The 27,689-nt window shown below is 47.3% G+C and overlaps 1 protein-coding gene across 7 annotated transcripts; it reads left to right on the forward strand.

Annotated features, from left to right (window-relative positions):
- Nucleotides 1–256: 256 nt before the first annotated feature.
- On the forward strand, nucleotides 257–26,941 carry ZSCAN20 (zinc finger and SCAN domain containing 20). Of its 7 annotated transcripts, none has more exons than XM_042951270.1 (8): nucleotides 257–328; nucleotides 8,351–8,871; nucleotides 13,555–13,741; nucleotides 14,193–14,269; nucleotides 14,550–14,634; nucleotides 17,980–18,666; nucleotides 20,318–20,746; nucleotides 21,532–26,941. In XM_042951270.1, exons 2-8 carry the CDS (start codon nucleotides 8,461–8,463, stop codon nucleotides 22,785–22,787), a joined length of 3,132 nt encoding a protein of 1,043 aa, XP_042807204.1. In that variant the 5' UTR covers nucleotides 257–328; nucleotides 8,351–8,460; the 3' UTR covers nucleotides 22,788–26,941. The 7 variants fall into 7 exon arrangements, with proteins under 7 accessions (XP_042807204.1, XP_042807210.1, XP_042807206.1 ...); XM_042951276.1 differs by having other exon boundaries at nucleotides 20,321–20,746; XM_042951272.1 differs by having other exon boundaries at nucleotides 265–324.
- Nucleotides 26,942–27,689: the final 748 nt, after the last annotated feature.

Genomic DNA, 27,689 nt, shown 5'->3' on the forward strand with positions numbered 1-27,689 from the left:
CTCGCCTTCAGCTTGAGGGCCCGCCCACTGGGCGGTGCCATGATCTCGGAACCTGCGGAAAGGACCAGGGTTGCGACAGGCTCCGCCCCCACGAATAGACCCTGTTCCGATTTGTTCCGGTGCCCGGGACCGGGAGCAGATGACACATTTATTGGCTGAGGATATCGGGAAGGCAGCCAACGGAGGCTCGCGCTCGCGCGGTGCCTTCTGGGAGTTGCAGTCTTAGACGCTCCCTTCCCGGGTGGCACCGATCGGACTCCGCGTCCCAGCATTCCCTGCGCGAACCCCGGAGCACTTCCGCCCTGTTGTGAAGTGGGTGTCTCGGTGGGTGAGTCCGGGTGGTGGGGCAGGGGCAGCTGAGACTCAGGCTCTGGGCTGGAAGCTTAGGAGGTGGTGGTGTCCTAGAGGGCCAGGGAAGGTGAGAGGGGAGAAAGCAGCTTTTCTTGGCGGGCGGGGGGTGAGGGTGAGGGGCGGCCAGAGGATGGAGCGTCCGGAGATGGGAAGGGTCATAGAGGGGTCGGGGATGAGGAGGGAGATAGAAGGCCCTGGGAGCGAAGACGGTTCTAGAAAGGTATGTAGGTGAGAAGACAGAGAGAGGTTCTGGAGGTAGCAGAGTCCTAGAAGGGTCTGGAAACCACAGAGGGAAGCATAGACGGTTCTTGGGCCCTGGCAAGATGAAGAGAAAAAGGCCGGAGCTTGAAGCCCGACCTTAAAAATGGTGTTCCAGCCTCTACTCGCCCGCCTCGACAGACGTAGCAAATCTGATATCCCCTTACACTTCCTCTAATGGTTGTGACCTCTGGAACCCAGTAGGTGGGACTGGCTATCGTGTTCTGCCCCAAATCAGCACCCGCTTCCCTTCTGCCCGATGGAAGTGAATGGCACCTTCGTCCACTTTAGCGCTCTGGTTCCTCTTGCATTCTTCCACAGCCAGGGATCTTCAGACCTTTCAGTTTCTGTTATGTGTCCTGAATCTGCCCCTTTTCTGGTCAGGGTTTTTGCACAAGGCTTTCATCTTTTCACCTCCCCAGCCTGGAAAAACACATTGTAGTCAGCGTCACCTATTTAACCCACAAATCTGATTGTGCCTTCTGCTTAAAAACCTTCTTTCTCATCACTTGTAGAATTAAGTCCAAACACCTTAGCCCGATAGTCCAGACTTTTCATAAACTCCCTCTGCAGCCGAATCTTGTGCACCCCATGCTATTTGTTTTTTTCCGTTTCTTGGGGACGCTGTTTGGTTTTCCACCATTATGTATGCTCTTCTCTCTGCTTAGAGTACACTTTTTCCCACTGTTCTCTGACAAGAGAACCATTCTTCGGAGAACCAGCTAACCAACTTGAGTGTTACTTTGTTCAGTTTACCTTAAGCTGATTAAGTCACCGCCCCCAACCCCAGTTCTCACAGACCTCTTTTACCACTTTTGATCGTAATTATCTGTGACTTTTTTTTTTTTTTTTTTTTTGGTCTCTTCCACTAGACTGTAAGCTTATCTAGGACAGGAACAGTTTCTGAGTCACCGCCATTTCTTCATTGCCCAGCCCAGGATAGTAAATACTTGATGTAAATCATGTAAATTGGTAAATACTTAATGAATGTGTGAAAAGTGACCATCCAGGGTGAGCTTTGCTGTACCAGTTTTTTTTTAATTTTTTAATGTTTGTTTATTTTGAAAAAAAATTTTTTTTAACGTTTATTTATTTTTGAGACAGAGAGAGACAGAGCATGAACGGGGGGAGGGACAGAGAGAGAGGGAGACACAGAATCGGAAGCAGGCTCCAGGCTCTGAGCCGTCAGCCCAGAGCCCGATGCGGGGCTCGAACTCATGGACCGCGAGATCGTGACCTGAGCTGAAGTCGGACGCTTAACCGACTGAGCCACCCAGGCGCCCCTTATGTTTGTTTATTTTAAGAGAGAGAGAGAGAGCGAGCGAGCCAGAGCGTGAGCAGGGGAGGGGCAGAGAGAGAAGGAGACATAGAATCTGAAGCAGGCTCCAGGCTCTGAGCTGTTGGCACAGAGCCTGATGTGGGGCTCAAACTGACAAGCTGTGAGATCATGACGTGAGCCGAAGTTGGACGCTCAACCGGCTGAGCCACCCAGGCGCCCCTTTTATGCCAGTCTTAAAGACTGCTTCTTCCAGTGGATTTCTAAGGACATGAGGCTTTAGTCTTTTCCTGCCTGTCAGGGCTGTCTTTGCTGGATGCTGATTCAATACCAATGGGAGTTTAAGCCAGGGATGGCAAATACATAGAATGTGTGGTACCACTTTTTCTTCCTGTGTCTGGTGGTCATAGCTAATTAGTGGCAACACATATTGACATGGGATTCAGATATTGACACGGACAATGCTAAGGACTCTGTCCTTAGCACAGTGACTGAAGTTGGTGCTTTACATGAAGCCTATTTGCTCTCCCTGGTTTAAACCCTTAAATGTTTAAGCAGTAGCCTGGACCATCAGCCAAATACACTGGCTAGCCTTTGGGGGCTCCTAGTTTCTTCTTTGGAAGTCACAGACCAGTCTTGGCCTTTCCCATGGGACTGGGGCAGCTCTCTTACCATCCCACTGTTCAGTGGGTGGGCTTTTAAGTCCACATCCATACTCAATACCCCAGGAGCCAGGAGGCCCCTTAGCTTCTTCCCTGTATTTGTAAAGGGATCCTGACCCAGTCAATACCTATCCCTCATTGCTTAGGGGAATCAGTACGCTTTCTAGGTCTTCCTAGATGGTGGAAGAGCTCTTTCAGAGTATTTAGCTTGAAAGGTGGTAAAGTGACGACAGCCCATGATGACAGAAGCCTATCATCATCCTCTATTTAGTCCTGGTATTTGAAACGATTTTTGAGTTGGTTGCCAATATTTAAAAAGCCAGAGTTCTAGCTTCTCTTGGAAAAAAGTAGGCGGCCTGGGAACTTGGCTAGTGTTCTCTCTGGTGCTATGTAGTTCGTCACAGCCCCTGCTCCACTCATTTACCAATTTACATTGCCTGGCCCCTGTAGCCATTTAAATTTGTAGCCACTGACTTGAGTCTTCCTGCCCCTTTGCTCTATTCTCATCATACTAATTGGGGAATCTGGGCCAAATGCTGAGTATGGTCAAGCTGTAAGCTGCAGTCTTTTATTTATTTATTTTATTAACATTTTTTTTTTTAACATTTATTTATTTTTGAGAGACAGAGAGAGCCAGAGCACGAGTGAGGAAGGGCCAGAGAGAGGAGACACAGAATCCAAAGCTCCAGGCTCTGAGCTTGTCAGCACAGAGCCTGAAGTGGGGCTTGAACCCACGAACCGTGGGATCATGACCTGAGCTGAAGTCAGACGCTCAACCAACTGAGCCATCACAGGTGCTCCTATAAGCTTCAGTCTTGATTGGCAGCTGCAGAGTCCACATGACCTGTCCAGGGTCACACAGCTAATAATGGCAGGAGTGGAACTGGAACCCTGATTAGCTTCCTCCTGCCTTAATGTTCTTTCCACTCTCCTCCCATCTTCACAGGGGTTTGGGTGATTGGCAGACCTAGAGGAATCTATGTGGTGCGGTTAAGAAAAATGACTGGAAAGAACGTATCTTGGCTTAGTCCCAACTCTGCTGCTTCCTAGTTGTGTGACCTTAAGTGAGTCCCTTCACAGAAGCTCAAATCCCTATATGTAAATTGAGGATATAGTGGACTCATACTTTATAGGAGAATTCTATTCTAAAGTTAGCACTCTGACTTTGGGAAATCTCATTTAGCCCAAAATCACAGTCAGCTTGAAAATCCTTTGGCAAGGAGCCATTTAGAAACCAACATGCTGTCTTTCAATAAGCTAACCAGCGCAGCTGGGTTTTCTTGTTTGAATGTCAGATGAAAGAGTTGGCTTGTGTTTAGGGATGCTGCTGTATGAAGCACACTCGGTTCATACTCTGGAGAGAGAGGCTTGAGGGAATTCAGACCAACCTGGGGACCAGGAAAATCCTGCTTATTCTGGAATAGACACAGAGCGAACAGAACTGGCTGCACCATTTAAATTATGTGCTTTTTTTTTTTTTTTCTCTCTTTCTGGTGTTTGCATGCAGTGTAATACACGTAAGTTAGAGATCAGTGTAGTGCAACTCCACACTAAGGACGCTTGACTTGCTTGCCAGGAGGATTCAGTGAGATTGTGAATGTAGAGCACGTAGCATCAGACCTGGCACCTCATGGGCACTCAGGAGATGGGTACTCTTTGAGATTGTTGATCCTGGTGTGGCCCTGACATTCTTGGTCATCTTAGGACTGAGGGATGCCCTTGTCCTTTCTTTCTCCCAGCTCTGTGTAAAGTCGCCCTGCCATTTGCTGACTGTATTGATCTCCCTCTGGGGATAGGCTGCAATTCCTATCTAAGAGAGTAGCAGGAAAAGCTTTCAGATTTGTATTTGTTTTATATATACACACACACACACACACACACACACACACATATATGTATGTATGTGCAAGTTAGTTAACATATAGCATAGTAATGATTTCAGGGATAGAATTCAGTGATTTATTACTTACATATAACACCCAGTGCTCATCTCAATAAGTGCCCACCTTAATGCCCATCACCCATTTAGCCCATACTCCCCATCCAACACCCCACCAGCAACCCTCAGTTTGTTCTCTGTATTTAAGAGTCTCTTATGGTTTGTCTACCTCTCTGTTTTTATCTTATTTTTGCTTCCCTTCCCCTGTGTTCATCTGTTTTGTTTCTTAATTCCACATACGAGTGAAATCATGATATTTGCCTTTCTCTGACTGACTTATTTCACTTAGCATAATCCACTCTAGTTCTATCCATGTTGTTGCAAATGGTAAGATTTCATTCTTTTTGATCATGGAGTAATATTCCTTTGTATATGTATACTACATCTTCTTTATCCATTCATCAGTCGATGGACATTTGGGCACTTTGGCTATTGTTGATAGTCCTGCTATAAACATTGGGGTGCATGTGCCCCTTTGAAAGGATACAAAGGATATTTTGTATCCTTTGGATAAATACCTAGTATTGCAATTGTTGGATCATAGGGTAGTTCTGTGTTTAATTTTTTGAGGAACTTCCATACTGTTTTCTAGAGTGGCTGCACCAGTTTACATTCCCACTGGCAATACAAAAGAGTTCCTCTTTCTCCGCATCCTTGCCAACATCTGTTGTTGCCTGAGTTGTTAATGTTAGCCATTCTGACAGGTGTGAGGTGGTATCTCATTGTGGTTTTGATTTGTATTTCCCTGATGATGATTGATGCTGAACATCTTTTCATGTGTTCTTTAGCCATCTGGATGTCTTCTTTGGAAAAGTGTCTGTTCATGCCTTTTGCCCATTTCTTCACTGGATTATTTGTTTTTTGGGTATTGAGTTTGATAAGTCCTTAATAGATTTTGGATACTAACCTTTTATCTGATATGTCATTTGCAAATGTCAGATTTGTATTGGAAACTAACCCTTGAACTTTCAAGTCTTCCCAGAAGAAAATACCTATTATCTGTGGCTCTTGGCTTTGGGACTGGTGGGACTACTAATTGCCTATTTTGTTGTAGTGTTAGTCTCTCTGTGCAGGAGCACAAACTTCTTTGCTTGCTCATTGACGGTCTCTCTCATTAGAAAGTAACTTTCATGAAGGTACAAACCGTCTTTCCCAGTTACTGTTGGCTGTGTAGATACCAGTACAGTGCAGGTACATAGTGGGACTCTGTAAATGACTGGTGAATTAGTCCTTGTGTGAGAGAGTGACACAAATGCTTTTGGACTAGTGCGTGATTAAGGCTGTGACTAAAAAAGAAATTTCATGAAAAGTTCATTCTTTAGCTTAATATAAATGATGGACTTTCCATAGCCCAATAGGCTTTCGAGATACTGGATTTACCATTTTAATTAAAGGCAACAACACTTCCAATGGCCCTGCTATTTATCAGGCATTATGGATATAGAAATGAGTAAGATAGAGTCCTGGCCCTAATAATACAATTTAATGGTCAGAGGTAAGAACAGGTAACTACAACAGTGTAGGATACCACTTTATAGTAGAGGCATGTGCCAATTGCTTTGGGAATACAGGACTGGAGAAGTGATTCTGGGAAAGCAGGGAATGGGGCAGGGCATGACAAAGGCATGTTAAGGAATTCTTAACAGATGAGGTGACATTGACCTGGTAGCTGAGGGACAAGCAGGAAGTTGTCAGATGGTCATGAGTTGTGTTCGTAGTTCCTCCCTGAGTATGTAGAGGTCTTTAGGACAAGTCTTTATTTTTCATCACCCTTGCCTTGTTCCTGGAGAGTCCAGTCAGATGGCCTAAAATCTAAATACCAGCCCCTCTCCACTCTTAATTTGGCTGTGTCATTCCCATTTAGAAGGAGCTGATAGTTTCCTTTGAGTGGGTGTTTTTATGTCATCTAGATTTGTTGGGAATGACACAAAGAGCTCATTTTTCCAGATCACCCAGCACAAGTGTTGTCAGAGTCTTCCTTGTGTCAAAGAAGCAATCCCAGTTGTCCACTCAATAAGTGTTTTCGGAGAGCCTCCTGTGTGTAGCATCATGCTTGTTGTGGGGGTGGAGGAGGGAAGGGGTAAACTATGTTCCTCATCCTCAGTGAGGCCGTAATCTCTCTGGGGCCACACACATACACTCCCCTCTAATACAACATAGAAAGTGGCAAGTGTGACAGAGATAGAAATAGAAAGGAGGAAAGAATTCCTTCTGACATGAGCTAGAAGGTCATTTAAAAATCTAGTGTGTGCAGAAGGGGATTAGTTATAACCCTTGCTTCATGACACATCACCATCATGAGCTGACTGTTGTCTGACTGAGCTGATTGTTTACCGAGCGCTGCCTCTGTGTGCTGAGCACTGTACTGGTCAGCTTATGATCTAGTGGGTAAGATAATTATAATCGAGCATGATCAGGTTTGTGGTAGAGAAACGTAGGTGGCATGGAAGCTTGTGGCATAGGAAGGATTGAATCTTGTTTCAGGGCACAGGGAGGGCCTCTTGGAAAGAATACAATTGACGTTGAGACCTAGCTAGGTGAAGAAAGGGAGGACACTTCCTAAAGGAGATGGTCCACAGCATGTAGGAGGGTTCCAAGGGCAGCAAGCTGTGTGGCTGGAGTGCCCTGACCAGTGGAACATGGTAAAGAGATGAGGTAGAGACTTGGGCAAGGTTCACACTTGATTGTGAAGGATGTGGGAGGTCACCCAAGGGTGTTCAGCAGGAAGTGACCTGGTCAGATTTTGAGCCAGTCTGGTTGTTGTGCGAAGAACTCTGGGTTGGGGTGAGAGGAGAGAAGGCAGGGACATGAGTTAGGAGGCTGATCCAATGAAAAGCATGGCGACTCTCTGGCCTGAGGTGGCAGCATTGGGGGTCTAGATGCTTAGGAGGCCAGGAGGCACAGCTTGGTGATGAATTGGATATGGGGGATGTTGAAGGAAGGTGATCCCTGGGTTTCTGGCATGGGTAACTTTTTTTTTTTTTTTAATATTTTTAAATGTTTATTTATTTTTGAGACAGAGAGACAGAGAGAGAGACAGAGACAGAGACAGAGTATGAGCAGGGGAAGGGCAGAGAGAGAGACACACACACACAGAATCCAAAGCAGGCTCCAGGCTCTGAGCTGTCCGCACAGAGCCCGACATGGGGCTTGAACTCACAGACCATGAAATCATGACCTGAGCCAAAGTCGGATGCTTAACCGACTGAGCCACCCAGGTGCCCCTGGCATGGGTAACTTGATAGAAAGTGGTGCCTTGGCTGGATGGAGAGCTCCAGAAGAGGGACGGGTCTGTAGGAGAAAATGATGAATTCAGTTTGGGGCCCACTGAGTTTGAGGCGCCTAATAGACAGTCAAGTGGGAAATGTCCTGTAGATGATTGGATTTGGGGTCTGGAGGCGGGTCCTGGCTGGAGCTTTGGGAGTCATCAGTTTCAAGATGGTGAAAAATGCCAAATGGATGGGTTGGCCAAGAGGGAATGTAGAGTGAGAGGGGTTTTGCAAGGGGAGCACCCTTAAAGGAAAGCTGAAGGTCCGGAGAGAAAGGCCCTGTGGAGGGGGGTGACATTTGGAACCCAACTTGAGGAAGGGTTAGACTGGGCATGTGTAGAGGAAGGAAGGCATGCTGGGGCCAGATTGTGAAGGCCTCGATGCCAGAACACGGCGTTCAGCACATCACAGAGGATTTCGTGCTGTACTGTCCTCCTCCAGCGTGTGCTGGCTGCCAGCTTGGGGGCCAGGTTGTGGTCTGTCTGCCTGCTTGTCCCTATTCCTGTCTGAGTAGCCCTGCTCCATGCAAAGGCAGTGGAAGGTTCGGGGTCCTCTTACTCACATTGTCTGTTGTCCCTTGTCCCTCTGCCTTCAGAGCCTTGGGGAGCATCACCTCTCCCAGGAATCCTTGGAAGTACACACCTTAAATGCAGGAAGACATTGAACGAGGACGGCCCAGCTGAAGCAAGGTGTCCGGAACAGGCCATGACCATGGCCCTGGAAGCCCGGGCCCGGGCCTCTCCCCGACCGGAACCCGAAGAACTCCTTATTGTAAAGCTGGAAGGGGACTCATGGAGACCAGAGAGCAAACCTGGGGAGGAGGGCTTCGACCCAGGCCCTGAGGCTTCCCGCCGGCGCTTCAGGCAGTTCCGGTACAGGGATGCAGCCGGACCCCACGAGGCCTTCAGCCAGCTCTGGGCGCTTTGCTGTCACTGGCTGCGGCCAGAGATCCGCCTCAAAGAGCAGATCCTGGAGCTGCTGGTGCTGGAGCAGTTCCTGACTATCCTACCCAGGGAGGTCCAGGCTTGGGTGCAGGCGCGCCACCCTGAGAGTGGTGAGGAGGCGGTGGCCCTGGTGGAGGATTGGCACCGAGAGGTCCAGGCTGCTGGACAGAGGGTGAGGCGGCGGGGCTATGACTAGATTAATCATTGCCAAAACCATAGTAATAATAATAATTGTTGTTATCATCGACCAACTGACATTTATTGAGCACTGCTGTGTAACAGACACTATCTTCTGTGCTTTCCACCTAATCCTGTCTAATGAGATGCATACCGTTACCCTGATATTACCAATGAGGAAACTGAGACAGAGAAAAGCAGGTAGTTGGCTCAAGGTCACACGGCATTAGACGGTAGAGCCAGGATGTGAATTCAGGCAGGCTGACACTGAAGCCAGCATTCAGAACCACTGCCTAAACTGCCTTTCAGGACCATATTCACGGTGCAGTTGATTTGTATTGTGTTTCACACGTGACAAAGCCTTTTTACATACGTGATCTCTTTGGGTGCTTAAGGCAGTAAGGTAGGTAGGTAGACAGAAGTAGCATTATCCTCCTCATCGTATACACTAAACTAAGGCCCAAAAAGTCAGGTGGCTCACAAAGCGCAGTGAGTCCGAACCAGAGCCTAAATCCAGATCCTGAGGTTCCAAATTCATTGTTCTTTCTGTACACGACAGATGCCTCATGTGTAAGCCATGGGAATTAAAATACCTCTGAGGCATGAGGCTCAAATGAGACAGTAACTGACATTTCTTGAGCACTCACTGTGTGTCAGACACCGTTCTAACCTTTCTGTATGTATTGCTCATCTAATCAGCACAGCTGCCCGATGAGGTAGGTACTGTTATGTCACTGGTTTTCAAGTGGGTAAACAGAGACTCAGAGGTAAGTGACATGTGTAAATTCATATAACTTAAGTGGTAGAGCCAAGATAAGGGAAGTGAAAGCATCGTGGATTTAACACTCATAGTTTCAACAATTTGCAAGAGACTGAAGGCCCATGATATCATTTATAGTTTTTCTAGGGCACGACTTTTGAATCCTGCTTTTGGAGCTGGCATATGTAGAGCAAGTACTTGAACTGGCTGCGGGCTGAGCCAGCCACCCAGAACCTCCATCTCAACATACCCCTGTTCCTTCCCCTTGTTACACGGTCAGTAATTTTTGTGATGTTATATTTAATGATATGTTGTTGGGGGAAATTATAGATTGAGAAGATCCCTTGCAAATGGCAGGGGTTTTCTGTGCATCATAAAAGGTGAAGCTCTGTACAGATGTGAGATTGGGGGAAGAAAGGTTTATCGTCCGTGGGTTTGCTTTTTGGATTCTTTTTAATTTTTTAATGTTTATTTATTTTTGAGAGAGAGAGAGAGAGAGAGAGAGAGAGAGAGAGAATGGATGGGGGAGGGGCAGAAAGAGAGGGAGACCCAGAATCGGAAGCAGGCTCCAGGCTCTAAACTGTCAGCACAGAGCCGGACGTGGGGTTGAACTCACGAACCGTGAGATCATGACCTGATCTAAAGTCGGATGCTTAATCGACTGAGCCACATGCGTGCCTCTGCTTTTTGGATTCTTTTACAAACTGATTGAAGACACAGAAAACATATGATTTAAAGTTATAGAACTAAGTATGAGAGAGTGTACCTTATTTTAATATACCACCCCACCCTCCCGTATTATTTCTTTTAAAGAAACCATCTATTCGTCTTAAGTGGCAGTGAAAAAACAAATGAACTTGAGACCCAGAATTGAGTTAATTGAGAATTGATTTAAATCAAGGTCTTAATGACTCTTTATCTGTAAAATGAGAGGGTTGGACTAGACCAAAAGTTCTCAAACTATACCCTTGTGAGCTGAGCAGAGGTTGAATTCCTTCTAAAATTGAAAAAAAAACCAAAAAACAGGTAATGGAATGTGCTCTATCATGTATTATTTTCCTGTGACTTTTATTTTTATTTTTTAACTTTCTACCTGCTCCTGAGTGCTCACAGATGTCAAAACAAATGGATAAGTAGCAAAGGAGCTCCCCTGCCCCCACATATATGCTTGTGATCTTATATTGCAAGGTACCTGACTCAGTTACATTTTTTGCAAGGAAGACTTTTCCAAGTCTTACTAATGGAATGAAGTATGCTAACTCCGTTCCTCAGAGAGAACCACCTGGAAAAGGCAGCGCTGCTGGGCTAAATGACCTCCAAGATATTTTCCTTAAAGAGACCTCTCAGCTGTGCTCTTGGGTGGGTTTTGGCTTGCTGACTCCGTCGTCACCCTGTTGCAGCAACCCTCTCCCCATTAGGTGCATAGGCATTTTTTTAAAATATATTTTTTAAGTTTATTTGTTTATTTTGAGAGAGAGAGAAAGCATGAGTTGGGGAGGGGCAGAGAGAAAATCTTGAGCAGGCTCCACACTGTCGGTGCAGAACCTGATGCAGGGCTCGAACCTATGAACTGTGAGATCATGACCTGAGCCACAGTTGGATGCTTAACCAGCTGAGCCACCCAGGTGCCCCTGCAGAGGCACTTTTTAAACAAACAGACTTTATTTTTTAGAGCAGTTTTAGGTTAACAGCAAAACTGAGTAGAAAGTGCAGAGGTTGCTCCTGTACCTCCAGTCCCCATGCACGCACATCATTCCCCACCAGAGTGGCACGTTGATCATGATCGATGAACTTACCTTGACACGTCCTTATCACCCAAAGTCCATAGTTTACATTAGGTGTCACTCTTGGTGTTGTACGTGCTGTGGATTTTGACATATGTATAACAACATGTATTCACCATTATAGTTCATACAAGATAGTTTCACTGCCCTAAAATCCTTTGTGCTCTGCATATTTATCCTTCCCTTCCCCCAACCCCTAGCAACCATTGATTTTTTTGCTGTCTTCATACTTTCACCTTTTCCAAAGTGTCATATAGTCGGAATCATACAGTATGTATGTAGCCTTTTCAGAATGACTTCTTTCACTTAGGAGTATGCATTTAAAGTCCCTCCATATGTCTGCATGGTTTGATAGCACATTTCTTTTCAGTGTTGAGTAACATTCCATTGTCTAGATGTACTGCAGTTTATTACCTACTGAAGGATATCTTGGATGCTTCCAAGTTTTGGCAATTATGGGTAGAACTGCTATAAACATCCATGTGCAGGCTTTGTGTGGTGCACAGGCATTTTTGATGAATTCTTTACTCATCCCTACTCCAACCAATATTCTACCAGTTTTTTCCTTCTCCTTGTCACTTGAATCTCCTTCTTTCTGTCTACAGTTGCCATCTACGGGATCAAAACCTTTGCATAGGCGTGGCAGTAGTTAGAGGAGCTAGAGCTGGGAGTGAGGATTGTTGTGGAGTCTAGTCCTGCAGTTGCTCTGTAGATTGTAAGATTGTAACTATAACAAAGAGATTTATTTGTTTTTTTCCTTAAATAACCACAGTAGAATGCGGATAAGCACATGTTTGCTCCCTATGAGCCATACAAGACATTGGTGGATGGCCTCACTTGGAATGGATTTTTATGCTCTGGGCCCATACCTGTATATCTTAAGGATAAACATCCCTCTCTTTGAGTGAGGATTGGAGTTTTCCCATCAGCCAAAGGTTTTTTGGAGTTCTGGAAGTTTGGCAAACTCATTAAGTTGCTGAAGGTGGATGTTAATATTTTGAGTCAAAAAATAAGACTCAGAGCAATGTATATAATTGCTACCTTTTGTAAAATAGGGAAGAAGTAAGAGTCTATATTCATAGATGCTTGTGTATAAAGAACTGAAAGGATGCGGAACAGTAGTCACCTGTGGGGAAGAGTAGGGAGAAGGAAGACACTGGGCAGATGGGACAGGGACAGGGTAGGGATGGGGTATTTTCACCAAATGTACCTTTATATTTTCTATTTTTGAACCAGGTGAGCATTGAAAATTACCTCTTGAAAAAATTAAAACACATTTTTTTAAGTTTCTATAATGCAGTGAGGTTGTTCCATTGTTGGGGTTTTAGGGCCAGGAAATAACATCTCTTCCATCTCTCAGTTTGGAACCAAATGACAGATAAGAAATGAGCTTTATGATTGGTAATGCTGAGTGGGTACTGTCCTCTCTTAATTGGTTATTCCCTTTTATTATATACATGCCCTGTATCTCTGAGTACTCGTTCGCCTGACCTTGAATTTAAGTAGCCACTTCTACTTTCCTTTCGAGTTATAGTGCCTTCTCTTCGCTTCTCCTTGTGTTTGAAGAGTAGATAAGACTTTCTAAAGCAGCACATACTTTTATTACATTTTAAAATTCCATTTGTAGTTGTTTGTCTCTCCTTTTTCTTACATTTACTTTTGAATTTTCCATGCCTTTCAGCAGGAATATTTAGAGCAATTATATCCAGTTACTGGTGTATCTGTTTTTATGTTTCCTTTTGTCGTTTAATGTATACCTGGCTAACTTTTATCTTTTTTTGATAACTTAAAAATGAATCGACTTTTGATGTTTAGAGATTAGTTTTTAATGTCATGAAAATTTTACATGATTTATCTCTTTATGATTCAAAAATGTTTGGAACAGTAGCAGCCTCATTGAGATGCTTGTATAGCTTCCCTGTGTTGAACAAAACATTAGTCATTTGGTGGTATAAGCGCTGGTCTGTTGACTAATGTCAGTCTCATGGCTTTGCTGTCATACTTTGAGTCATCTTTGGATCTTAAAAAGAGTCTGTTAACCTCTGGACCACAGCTGTACTCCACGGAACGTTCCCTGCCCTACCGTAATTGGTCTTACTGAACTGACCATTGGGAATTTTGACTGTCTGTGTAGGAATTGGCCTTGTGTGCAGAAGAGACTGGGTCCTTAAAGGCAATGCAGGAATCTCAGCACTGTCCACTGCAGCCAGTGAATCACTGGCCTGAGGGACAGTCCCAGAAGCAGTGGGTGAAGAACTCATGCCCTGACCTTCCCGAGCATCTAGACACCAAGATAGTGCCACACCCCTTGAAAGAAAGTGGTGAGTACCAAGAATCAGGGAATGTCTGGGAGGAGAGGTGAGGGGTAGAGGGGGTAAGGAAGGGTGCACAGGGAGTAGGGATTTGCAGAATTCAAGACGGGGGGTGGATTGGTGTCTGATGGACACACTGGGAAGGAAGGCAGGTAAGCGCTGTGCAAGGAGAGGAAGCGCCCAGTGCTGTTGGTGCCCCACGGAGTCATGCAGCCAGTTCAGGCCAGGGCCGGGGTCACGTGGTGATCATAGGAGTGCGAGGTGGCATCTTACACACGGCCCATCTCTCGAGGCAGCTTAGGAGCCAGACGCTCTAGGATGGAAGTAAAAGGGGATATCTGCCCGGGATACCAGGACAGTCCCAGCTTGATGCAAGCATGGCATCTGGAAAGCTGGACCCGGGAGGGGCGGTTTCTTGGGAACCAGAGCTTGGGTTTAGGAGACTTCTTCTTCTCCTCAGCTGTCCTCACTCCCCGAGTCCCTACCCTCCCAAAGACGGGGCGTGTTGGAGATTGGGAGGTGACTGCTGAGTCCCAGGTAAGCTGCTGTTTGTCCCTTCCTTCCTGTCCTTACTCCTCCTGTGCCCTTGCGCCTGTGCCCCTCTCCTCACTCTGTGGCCTGCCCTCAGCAGAAGGACATATGTCCTGGGGTATTAGCCTCTGCCCTTGGCCCCCAGTCTGCTGGCCTCTCCACGGTCATGCTGCTCCTTATGACACTGGCCTCACACATGGTATCCCTGCGTCCGTTATCTTTCCCGGGGCCTGGTCGCGTTGCCAGGCCATTTCCAACTGAGGTCCTTGTCTTGTACATCTCACAGGAAGCCCTGGGCCCCAGCAAACACGCTGAGAAGGAGTTCTGCAAGGACCCCCCAGGAGACAGCTGTGGGAACGGCGTGTCCCTGGGTAAGGAAACCGTGCCCTCTCAGGAGGATGTTGTCGGGTTTCTGGTACACTCAGTTCCCAGAGGCTGTTTCATCACTCCCTTAAGACTTGGGGCTCTGCGAAGTCTGGAGCTTCAGACACAGGAAGAACACATGCGCTCTGTGGCCATAGCACTGGTGGCAGGGGTGGAGCATGGGGCGTGGGGTCTGCCCGGATAGAGGCTGGCGGCTGGCTTCCGAGGGCCTGCCCTCTGGGGGTCGTTTCCTCATTTCCTCGGTACACTCAGCATGCTCCTGGGGCTGTCTCAGAAATCCAGTCTTGGCAGCATCAAACAGGGTCCATCTCCAAGGGGCAGTCCCCAGTGAGCTGAGCCCATGAGACTGATGTACTAAACCACAGTGAGAAGTAAACGTCACGGGGCTCAAAAACCCACACGGCCAGCACCAACTCCTGTTTTCGTAAGTGCGTCTCCACGGGAGCTAAACAAACATGAACCGTTTCCCTGGGGAGCTTGGGTCAGAATGATGGGTTAGACATGAGAGAGGGATAAAGTGGAAGAGACAGTGATAGGCCCGCCTCCTGTCGGTGAGGGGAGACATGGGAAGCTTGTGGGCGCCTTGCCTGACAGCATAACTCCTTTTTTACATAAACCATGATATCTTGGGAAGATAGTGTTCAGCAGGACAAACTTTGGGAAGAGTTGAACCGGGTAATCCTTAAGTTTCTTTTAGCTCTCAACTCTTTTTCATCTAGTTTTCCTTGAATATTTATTTATTACAAATTTTTTAAATGTTTATTTATTTTTGAAAGAGAGAGAGAGAGAGACAGAGCACAAGCAGGGGAGGGACAGAGAGAGAGGGAGACACAGAATCTGAAGCAGGCTCTGGGCTGTGAGCTGTCAGCATGGAGCCTGATGTGGGGCTCGAACTCACGAACTGTGAGGTCATGACCTGAGCCGAAGTCAGATGCTTAACTGACTGAGCCACCCAGGCACCTGACCTTGAATATTTATTTTAATGAAAGGCTTCCTGTTTTTTTTTTTTTTTAATATGAAATTTATTGTCAAATTGGTTTCCATACAACACCCAGTGCCCATCCCAACAGGTGTCCTCCTCAATACCCATCACCCACTTTCTCCTCCCTCCCACCCCCCATCAACCTTCAGTTTATTTTCAGTTTTAAAAAAAAAATTTTTTTTAATGTTTATTTATTTTTGAGAGAGACAGAGACAGAGCTTGAGCGGGGGAGGGGCAGAGAGAGAGGGAGACACAGAATCTGAAGCAGGCTCCAGGCTCTGAGCTGTCAGCACAGAGCCTGTCATGGGGCTCGAACCCATGGACCGTGAGATCATGACCTGAGCCAAAGTCGGACGCCCAACTGACTGAGCCACCCAGGTGCCCCAGTTTATTTTCAGTTTTTAAGAGTCTCTTATGGTTTGGCTCCCTCCCTCTCTTTTATTTTTTCTTTCCCTTCCCCCATAGTCTTCTGTTAAGTTTCTCAGGATCCACATAAGAGTGAAAACGTATGGTATCTGTCTTCCTCTGTATGCCTTATTTCACTTAGCATAACACCCTCCAGTTCCATCCATGTTGCTACAAATGGCCAAATTTCATTCTTTCTCATTGCCAAGTAGTATTCCATTGTGTATATAAACCACACTTTATCCATTCATCAGTTGATGGACATTTAGGCTCTTTCCATAGTTTAGCCATTGCTGAAAGTGCTGCTGTAAACATTGGGGTATAAGTGCCCCTAAGCATCAGCACTCCTGTATCCCTTGGGTAAATTCCTAGTAGTGCTATTGCTGGGTCATAGGGTAGATCTATTTTTAATTTTTTGAGGAACCTCTACACTGTTTTCCAGAGCAGCTGCATCAGTTTGCATTCCCACCAACAGTGTAAGAGGGTTCCCGTTTCTCCACATCCTCTCCAGCATCTATAGTCTCCTGATTCGTTTATTTTAGCCACTCTGACTGGCGTGAGGTGATATCTCAGTGGGTTTTGATTTTTATTTCCCTGATGAGGAGTGACGTTGAGCATCTTTTCATGTGCCTGTTGGCCATCTGGATGTCTTCTTTAGAGAAGTGTCTATTCATGTTTTCTGCCCATTTCTTCACTGGATTATTTGTTTTTTGGGTGTGGAGTTTGGTGAGTTCTTTATAGATTTTGGATACTAGCCCTTTGTCTGATATGTCATTTGCAAATATCTTTTCCCATTCCGTTGGTTGCCTTTTAGTTTTGTTGGTTGTTTCCTTTGCAGTGCAGAAGCTTTTTATCTTCATGAGGTCCCAATAGTTCATTTTTGCTTTTAATTCCCTTGCCTTTGGAGATGTGTCAAGTAAGAAATTGCTGTGGCTGAGGTCAGAAAGGTTTTTCCCTGCTTTCTCCTCTAGGGTTTTGATGCTTTCCTGTCTCACATTCAGGTCCTTTATTTTTGTGAATGGTGTAAGAAAGTGGTCTAGTTTCATCCTTCTGCATGTTGCTGTCCAGTTCTCCCAACACCATTTGTTAAAGAGACTGTCTTTTTTCCATTGGATAGTCTTTCCTGCTTTGTCAAAGATTAGTTGGCCATACGTTTGTGGGTCTAGTTCTGGGGTTTCTATTCTATTCCATTGGTCTATGTGTCTGTTTTTGTGCCAATACCATGCTGTCTTGATGATTTTAGCTTTGTAGTAGAGGCTGAAGTCTGGGATTGTGATAAGGCTTCCTGTTTTGTTAGGGCTGGGAGCTGTTGGGACAGCAGTCCTTTCTTTAGACATTGCAAAGTGTTTTAAAAAATAAGGAAATATATTTTCTCACGTTTTTGGACGTTGAGAGGAGGACATGCTCCAATCACAGTACAAAGTGGTTCCGCAGTGTCACGGCAGACCCTAGGTTCTTTTTCTCTCCTCTGCCGTCCTCAGTGTCAGCTTTGCACTAAAGTTATCATGTGTCATAATCAAAAGATACATGCCAATGGCAGTTGGGCTCACAAGTTTCCTAGTGAGAGAGACTCTCTCTGTCTCTCTCCCTGTCTCTTACACACACACACACACACACACACACACACACACACACACACGCACAGTGAATGAGTGAGAGAGAGGGAAACCTTTCCTCCAGCCATTAAATTCATTCTGCTTGGGCTAGTTTAGGCCACGTGCCCATCTGTGGACCAGTAACACTCACTCTTTGTATGATATGTTTCGTAGCAACAACAAAGAAAGCAAATGAACAGAGCAAACTGGTCAATTAATGTCGGGAATTGGCATGGGAATGTCTGAATAGCTGTGTGCACGGCAGTGCTCCGTTCCAGGGGCAGTTTGGACGAGCACTCTGCTCAGTGTGTCATTTGTACTTAATCTTTTCTTTTCTTTCTTTCTATTAGGGGCTCCAGTTTCCAAACCAGGTATCAACTGCCAGCGAGAGCAAGGACCAGGCTTTTGGCGTCCGAGCTTTATCAATTCTGGAAAGAGGAACACTGCAGATTATACCTTGGATAATGAGCAAACAAAACCAGCCCAGGCATCGGCCTGGAGGGATTCCAGGGCCTGGGAGGAACAACACCAATGGGACACGGAGGACATGAAGGTGTCAGGTGTGCACTGGGGCTATGAGGAGACCAAGACTTTTCTGGCAATTTTGAGTGAGTCTCCTTTCTCTGAAAAGCTCCGGACTTGTCACCAGAACCGCCAGGTTTACCGGGCCATTGCAGAGCGGCTGAGGGCAAGGGGCTTCCTGCGGACACTGGAGCAGTGTCGCTACAGAGTCAAAAACCTCCTGCGGAACTACCGGAAAGCCAAGAGCAGCCACCCACCAGGGACCTGCCCCTTCTATGAGGAGCTGGAGGCCCTGGTGAGGGCGCGGACGGCCATCAGAGCCACCGATGGCCCAGGAGAGGCTGTGGTGCTCCCCAGGCTGGGGGACAGTGATGCAGAGATGGATGAACAGGAGGAAGGGGGCTGGGAGCCTGAAGAGACAGCAGAAGATTGTAATGGTGATGACCTGGCCACTGATGAGTCTGTCCAGGAGCCCAGGATTCCAGGGGGCCCAGCTCTGTTCCAGAGTCGTATTGGTAAGAACAAGGGGGTTTAGTGGATCCTGACTCCAACTCTCCTACCAGCCAAACCTCTGCTCCCTGAGTTCAGGGCACAGACTGGATCGCAAGTCCAGATTGATGCCACTGGTGTTAAGTTCCTTAGATTGTCCTCAAACTCCTACTCTTTCCTTCTATGATCAATTTCCTAGAATGAGTTTTCTTAGTTATAGAAGCAAACTTTTAAAAACTTAAGGGACCTTAAAGAGCTAATTCAGTATTAGTTGACCCTTGAACAATGCAGGGCTGGAGTATTGATCTCTGCTTGTTTGATCGATGCACATTCAACTTTTGACTCCCGACAAACTTGACCATTGGTAGCAAACTATGGACCAGAAGCCTTACTGATAATATAAATAACATGTATTTACATGTTATATGTATTGTATATTCTTACAATAAAGCAAGCTAGAGAAAAGGTGTTGTTAATATCATAAGAAAATACATTTACACTACTGTATTATATATATAAAAAAATCTGTTCTATGAAAAGTGAATCTGTGCAGTTCAAACCCATCAACTATATTTGCCAAAGTGTGTCACTAGGAGTATGGATGGTCATAGTGTTACACGAGTGTTCCTTTTTTTTTAAGTTTTTAATGTTTATTTTTTTTGAGAGGGACAGAGACAGTGTGACTGGGGTAGGGGCAGAGAGAGTGAGAGAGAGAATCCCAAGCAGGCTCCACGCCACCAGCACAGAGCCTGATGTGGGGCTCAAACCCACGAAACCATGAGATTATGCCCTGAGCCAAAACCAAGTGTTGGACGCCTAACCGACTGAGCCACCCAGGTGCCCCACACGAGTGTACTTTTAAGTTTAATGTGCATGAGAACATCAACTTGTGATTTTACGGTGAATTTAGGTAAGGAAATATACTGAGTGAAGTTTTTAATATATAACAGAAATCATAACAGTATATAGGTGAACAAGTGATGTTTGAGAAACACCCCGTCATTGTAAAAGTGGAAAAACACTGAAGCCCAAGAGATGGAATGTCTTATGTAAAGTTACACAGTGAGGTAGGGGCAGAGTCAGGATCAGAGCCCAGAGTTCCTGCCTCCATCTTTATGTAGTTTTCCTCTCCATGATGCTGCCTCCCCAGGCTGCATCATTTACCTGCTGAGGAACTGAGAACAGAACACTTCCTGTTCATTCCTCCAAAAAGAGGAAAGGGCATCCTTAGTTGGGTGCTCTTGTAACATTATTTGAGTTACATTTCTGTCTAGGGACTCTCAGTTCCCTTGTTTGTTCAGAAGAAAGTTCATAAAATAAAACTAGAGGATATGTATTGAATGGATATAGAGAAAGTCTCTTAGATCCCAATTACAGGCCTTTCCCCACACCAGTCAACTGAAGCCAGAAGTGGGGTCACCTGGTATAATATGGCCACCTATATCTTTTTCAACTAAGACTCAAGAGTTAATGGAAGGTCTTAGAATTGGGTGGGGGTGGGAGGCTCTGGCGCACCCCTGAGAAGCAAGGGAATATTCTTTGCTGGTGCCCCAGGTGCCTGGGAAATTTCTCCGTTGCCTGTGTTCTAGGCATGTATTGGAACGGGGGCCCCTGATCCCTGATGACCTGGGCTAGTCTCATTATGCCTCACAGTTCTGAACTCTTCACTCCCGACAGCAGGTGTGCACTGGGGCTACGAGGAGACCAAGGCCTTCCTGACCATTCTCAGTGAGTCCCCATTCTCTGAAAAGCTTCGCACGTGCCACCAGAACAGCCAGGTTTACCGGGCCATTGCAGAGCGGCTGTGTGCACAGGGCTTCCTGCGGACACTGGAGCAATGTCGGTACAGATTCAAAAACCTCCTTCGAAGCTACCGGAAAGCCAAGAGCAGCCACCCACCAGGGACCTGCCCCTTCTATGAGGAGCTGGACTCACTGATGAGGGCACGGACTGCGGTCAGAGCCATGGGAACCCTCAGGGAGGCAGCGAGTCTCTCTAGGTCTGGGCAGAGCAGTACTGAGGCTGACGACCAGGAGGCCTGGGAGGAGATGGCAGGTGAAGTTGGCCTCAAATCTCCCACCCTGTGTCCAGACACCCCAGACACTGGTAAGCCTGGAGTAATTCGATGTCCACCAAATCCACAGGCATGAGAGATTAAGGGGGCCGGATCATTATCATTTGCCTCTGAACTACAAGAGAGGGTGGAATTGACCAGGAAAAGCATTTGTGATTTGCTTAGTGTAATTGCCCAAATGAGAGAGGTAGTCAGGTCTTGATTTTACTGGGATTTTTTGGTAAATTACAGAGTTTATTCGATTTCTCATGATAAGAGGCTATATGGAATGTACTAGGAGAGGGAGGTGTTCCTTATTGAGTAGAGGGATGGGGAAGTTGGCCGGAGAGACTGACTAGCTGATTGTGTGTGTGGCCTGGGCCTCATGGCTTCCTTGGCAGGGTCACCATGTTCCAGGCTCTGTTCTCTGCTTTGCAGGTCACACATTTATATATGCACCGGAACTTGAGCAGTTTCACGTTAGTCACATCATAAGATGTGAGATAGAAAATATAAGATATATGGGGCGCCTGGGGGCTCCGTCGGTTAAGCGTCCGACTTCAGCTCAGGTCATGATCTCATAGTCTGTGAGTTCGAGCCCCACATCGGGCTCTGTGCTGACAGCTCAGAGCCTGGAGCCTGCTTCAGATTCTGTCTCTCTCTCTCTCTCTCTGCCCCTCTCCCTGCTCACACAGTCTCTCTCTCTCAAAAATAAACATAAAAAAAAAAAAAGAAAATATAGGATATCATTGTAGCTAAATTTGTAAGACACAAGATAAGATATATAAGTAGATATTAACTAATGAACGAAGAAAACTGCATTTCTGTGTATTTTCAGGTTTTGAGATGAGGCATAAGGACGAAGACCAGATTTCAGAGCAAGATATTTTTGAGGATTTGCCTGGAGCCTTATCAAAATGTACTGGAGAGGATGTTTGCCACCCTCATGACTGGGGGCAAGACAGTGAAAATGAAGGTGGAGGTGAAGGGCAGTGGGGAAATCCCCCCCAGGAGCAGTGGGAAGAATGTTCTTCTGAAGATGACTTAGAAAAACTTATCGACCACCAAGGCCTGTACCTGGAAGAGAAACCCTACAAGTGTGACACATGTGTGAAAAGCTTCAGTCGGAGCTCGCACTTCATTGCCCACCAGCGGATCCACACAGGCGAGAAGCCTTACAAATGCCCTGAATGTGGGAAAGGCTTTAGCGATCGTTCCAACCTCAATACCCATCAGAGAATCCACACAGGAGAGAAGCCCTACAGGTGCCTTGAGTGTGGGAAAAGCTTTAGCGATCACTCCAATCTTGTCACCCACCAGAGAATCCACACAGGGGAAAAGCCCTATAAATGTGGGCAATGTTGGAAAAGCTTCAACCAGAGCTCCAACCTCCTGAAACATCAGAGAATCCACGTGGGAGGCAATCCTGATCATTGCTGCGAGGCAGGGGAAACCTTTGGCCAAAGCCCATCCTTCAGTGCTCCCTGGGGGAACTCTACGGAAGAGACATCTCTTGAACAACCTCAGAGTGCCAGCAAGAACTTGAATTCTGGCCCACACGGCACCAGCTCAGGGGAAAAGCTGTATCCGTGTCCTGAATGTGGAAGAACCTTCTCTAAGAGCTCTGCCCTCATCAGTCACCAAAGGATCCATACGGGAGAGAAGCCGTATGAATGTGCTGAATGTGGGAAGAACTTCAGTAAGAGCTCCACGCTGGCTAACCACCAGCGAACCCACACGGGGGAGAAGCCATACACATGTGTGGACTGTGGGAAGGGCTTCAGTGAGCGCTCCAAGCTCATCACGCACCAGAGAGTGCACACGGGAGAGAAACCCTACAAATGCCTTGAGTGTGGCAAGTTCTTTCGTGACCGTTCCAACCTCATTACTCACCAGCGGATTCACACGGGAGAGAAGCCTTACAAGTGCAGAGAGTGTGGGAAATGTTTTAACCAGAGCTCCAGTCTCATTATTCACCAGAGAATCCACACTGGGGAGAAGCCCTACAAGTGCACAGAGTGTGGCAAAGACTTCAACAATAGCTCCCACTTCAGCGCCCACCGGAGAACCCACGCAGGAGGGAAAGCATCGTAGGAGGCCCCCCGCCCCCCGTCACAGCAAAGAGATACACGCATATTGAAATCTCCCCAGAGCGTAAGATGTGTGCTAGGAGCTTTCCGAATTCTTAAGCTTGGTGTATACCCAGGCAAGTTATCTTGGCCTAATCCAGGTTATTTGGAAGTGAATTACAGATGCTAAGGGTCTGGATTTGAAGGCACTTTTCTTAAGTGTAATTTGTTTTTCTCCTGTAAAAAACCCCTGTGCAATCCTCAGGCCCTCCTTATATTTGCTGTCACGTGAGGACTTGATCAGTGTTTGAGCCAAACTGGTCATGTAGGAGTTTAGAGGTACATCAGGGGTCCTGAGCAGTGAGTCCAAACCTCGCTGTGCCTTCACACTGTCCACAGGTACACGTGTTCTGTTGGCACACATCAGCAAATTCTCACGTGGCGGATTTCGGTTGGGGTGTGTCCGTACAGGAGAGCTTTAAGACTGGCGAGAGAGGGCATAATTGGGAATCAGTGGCTTAAAGCAGACCGCCATGACCTCAGCAAAGAGGAGGAACCTCAGTGATGTCCTTGATAAATTATTAACAATAGCAAAAGTAGCTGGTATTTATTGAGCATTTACTCTGGCAGGCTCCGTGCTAAGTACTTTGTGCACATCATCTCATCTCCTCCTCACAGTGGTGCCGGGAGAGAGGTACTAATAGTGTCCCCATTTCCCAGAGGAGAGAGCCGAGGCTTGGGAAAGCCAAGTAACTTGCCTGGTGGCGCATCTGAAAATGGCAGAGGCAGGCTTTAACCAGATCTGTCTCTGGAGCCTAAGGTGTTCCTGACCATTCTCCTGAATCCCCTTCTGCATTAGGGCAGGTAACTCAGGTGTGAGGATCCCAAAGCACTTTGTGGACCACATTTCCTACTAAAATTCCTTTATGAATTCTCCTTTTAGCAAATAGGGAAACCGAGAATCCCTAAAGAGCAGAGGGCCTGGGATGGTCTGAACCGGCAATGCTTTGAGCAAGGCTGAGCTATTATTAAAGCACTTGCTGTGGATTTCTATCTTTGCAACAATATGGGTGAGAGATACAGGGGGTTGAGACAGGGACGACCTGTAACCACAGTGATGTTTCTCCCCATGAGATACTGCTTTGGGGAAGGAAATGGGGTTTAAGAATTTCCCTTTCCTCAGGGAGTCAGTCCTGCTCAGGTTAGACTTGGATGAACTGAACGTTAAGCCTTATAGGAACTTGGGCCTCTAGTTTTGCCTCCCCGGGCCTTTCCCTGTTGGCGGAAGCTGTGTTTCTGATGGCCATGCCATGGCTGATCGGGGGGGAGGTGGGAGGAGTTGGTGTGCTCCCACCGAGAGGGCACTGAATGCTGTCCTGCAGCCCAGCTGCATGGCACAATTTCATCCTGTGAGAAGGAGCGTGAGGCAGTCGGGTCCTCACATGCTGAAGAATGCAGCGGTCAGGACCTGTGGGTGCCCTGGGTTCTCCCTGCTTTATCCCATTCCGGCACCCCCGGTCGGGGATAGCTCCCTGCCTCCAGGCTGCAAAAAGGAGTTTGTGTTTAGTCACTTTGTGGAGAAGGGTAACCCCCTTTGGGGACGGGGGTGCAGAGCTTTGAAGTACTGAGTGGGTGTGGGTGTGGTGCGAAGCCACAGGCTGCTGTCTGAACTTCCGTCCTGGGGCTGCTGCGGATGGCATTGGCTTCCCAGTGTGTACGTGCCCGGGACTTCCAGATCTGTCTCCTGCCCTGGGCTCTCCTCTTAGGAGCCCGGTCTCCTCCCTGCCAGTCCAACCTGAGTGACTCCGGGGCCTCTCTAGCCACCCGTAACCCCCCTCCCCCCCACGCACTGTGACCCCTTGCAGCCATCTTCAGCCTGGGCCCATCCATTCGGCATGCACGTTACGTACACACTGGCCCACAAAGCAGCCTCCTTCACACAACGCCGGTGAGGCACACACAGTCAGACTCCTACAGACTCAGGGCCCCAGACACGCTCTCCCTCCTAAGGGCATTTTCCAGTGGGCCGTGGTTCCCCAGCACTGGGCAGTCTTCCAGTGGAGCCTACGGTCAGAATGAATGTGGTGAAGCATCCCCTTCTCTCAGTCTTGATGTCACCTCTCCTTCCGATGCTCCTTAGTGTCCTCTCTGAGCAGCAGACACCAGTGTCGAACCCCTGCCCAGGCTGCGACTGGAGGCTCGTGCTACATGTAGTGCGAGGTCAGGGAAGGCCTGGCAGGAGAGGGGTTCGAGTTGTGCCGGAGTCCAGGGGGGCAGCCGCTGCTTCCCACGGCTCCTGCTGCTGTCTCCCCCGACATCACCACTACCACTACCGTGTGTTTAGCGCCATCTTTTCCGTCACTCTGACTAGAGGCAAATCTGGAACTATCTCCACCTCCCTCTACTTCCCCGCCCCACGCTGGGGACCTCACTGCCCTCTGGTGCACTTCCCACCCGGTCCCTGTCAGAACCCTGGGAGGAGCCTGCGCCCGGTGACCCTGCCCTGTGCTGCCCGGAGGAAGAGGCCACTCTTCTCAGTGTGGCTCAGGCTCCCCGCTTCTCAAGGCTGAGAGCTGCTTTGTTCTAAGAGCCACTTAGCTGAGTCAAGAGTGTCAGAACGGGCAAGGGCAGGATCCAGTTGAACAATTTTACCTACACACAGTGAACAGGTAGAATAAGGGTCCACACAGACATCACGTTTCTAATGAGGGTGCGGTGAGGGATTCCCTTGATATGGGAACCATTCTGATCCTGTCTGCTATTATGTAATACTTTCTGAAGTCACATTTATTTTTCACATTTTCATTGTTGGAAAAGACTCCATAACGGTGGCGCCTAGAGGGTGAGGAAGGGAGTAAAAGGAAACACAATGTGCCTCTAAGGCTGGTTCTGGATCAGCATTACAGATTCATGTGAGCCCAAGCAGGAGAGGAGCCTCGGGCAGCAGTGACCGAGCCACTGGCACTGGAATCTCTTGGGAGTCACCGGGGCTCAGGGAGCCCTACTGTGGTGCCAAGTGACAAATATAACACCCCGGGGGAAAGGACTCCCCTTCTTTCTTCAATGTAGAACATGGCCTGGCCTCAGTTCTTTGGGGAATCCACAGACCACAGAGAAGCTTCTGCAAAGTTAGAGGCAATGGAGATGAGCATGAGGGTCAAGGGCATGTCCTGGTGATGGTGAGGAGCTGCTTTGAGACCCTCACTCCAACTTCACCGGGAAGGGGGGTGGGCAGGGCAGGAGAATACCCCTATAGACAGCAGCCGACAAGGAAAAACTTGTTCACGACCATATATGCAGCCCCTGACCCAACCCCACTCCTGAAGTTTCCCAGAAACAGAGGAGGTGAGGCAAGCCGGGCTGGAGGTCACGCTAAGCCCTTCCAGCACATCCTCGGCATTTTCTCCAGGGACTTTCCTTGAGCAACTAATTTCTTATGAAAACTAGACATTGGTGATTGATCTTAGTGACTGTGAAATGAAAATGGGATAAATTTTGGCCACCAGGAGGCTCAGAGGTTCAAGATCCAGTTCCAAAAACTGAGCAGGCCCTTTTGGTTAGCAATTTGTGCATCGATCCCTGACTTCATTTTGTCTGGCTTTGTTTTCACTTCCTTATCTTTTACTATTTTCTGTTTTTTTTTTGGTGGTGTTATGTACATCTCTTAAACCTGGTCAAATCCTATTTTGGGATGCAGTGGCCTGATGAATTAATAAATTATTCTGATTAAACAAAGAAAAAATAAGACTGTTTTGGATTCTTCTGGCATTTTCCTTGTTGAACTCAAAGCATGGAGGAAAGGGGGTATAAATCAGGGGTACACACTGAGGCTGTGGGGGAGGATTGGGGCGCATGATCTCATACCCTTTGTGCTGGACTGGTATCTTCCTTTCACTGTTCTCCGTGGTTCTTCATACATGAGTGGATGTACGAGCTCATGAGGGCGTTGCCTTTTGTCCATAACAGGTGGCTCCTCGGTCTGCTGGCCATCTCCACATGTCTGCTTTGATATTTCCCCTGGGGTCTCTGTGCTAGGAAATCTGAGGTATCTGGGACCCAAATGATGCAAAGATTATGGATGAAAAGAAAGGAAGGCTTGCCAAAGGCCTGACTCTTCTGATTTGCCACCCCCCTGCCCCCCAGTTCAGGAACAGAGCTGACACACTTTGTATTTGAGGAGGGCCCAGGTGGAGGGTCTCTATGGGGGTTCTTTCCCCTCCTTTCTTCACCTACCCCTTCTGGTAATGTCCAGAAGACGTTGTGGCTGAAGACACTTAAGTTTCCTAATCAAATTTCAGTCTGTATTTTTGTGAAGTGGGTTATAGGCAACTCTTTGCCTTTTAAATTCTGCTGTCCTTGAATTCTGGTTGTGAACTGGTAGAGGGTGGGGAGAGAGTGATATTTCAGATTTGGACTTGGCCTTGATCAGAATCCACTGGAAATTGTTTCTTCCTGTAGGAGTCAGAATCTCCAATGTAGATTATAGTAGTGGTTGGGATGGGCTAATGGTCTGCACATCTGGGGACAAAGATGAGATCTGGGAGAAAATTAGTCATTGTCACCCTGGAAGAGAAGTTCCAGCTTGTGTTGACATGTTTTCATGTAACCTCTTTCTAGCAGTTACTCTGAGAGTGACCAGATCCCCAGGGTTTGCCTTCCTGGAAGACAGGACAGAGGGCACAGGCAACTCATTGCCATGTTCTTGCCATTAGCAGGGAGGGCCCAGAGGTCAGTTACAAATGTCAGGGGCCATGAAAGTTGACCAGCCAACCCGGGCAGGAACAAGAACTTTTATCAATCTAGATAGCTAGAGCTAGCTATGACTAATACGACCGAGAAAGCAATACTAGGAAAAAACCCAGAGAGATGCTCCTGGGCCAGGGCTGGCTTTCTGTTGGCTCTCGTGTCAATAGGCTGCTGGGTGCCT

This window comes from Panthera leo, chromosome C1 (assembly GCF_018350215.1).
Source record: "Panthera leo isolate Ple1 chromosome C1, P.leo_Ple1_pat1.1, whole genome shotgun sequence".
Taxonomy (NCBI): domain Eukaryota; kingdom Metazoa; phylum Chordata; class Mammalia; order Carnivora; family Felidae; genus Panthera; species Panthera leo.

Coding starts and splice junctions, on each gene's coding strand:
- ZSCAN20 (XM_042951270.1), top strand. CDS start 8,461: ATGACCATGGCCCTGGAAGCCCGGGCCCGGGCCTCTCCCCGACCGGAA. Junction 14,270..14,549: donor AGGTGACTGCTGAGTCCCAG/GTAAGCTGCTGT, acceptor TACATCTCACAG/GAAGCCCTGGGCCCCAGCAA. Junction 20,747..21,531: donor TCCAGACACCCCAGACACTG/GTAAGCCTGGAG, acceptor GTGTATTTTCAG/GTTTTGAGATGAGGCATAAG.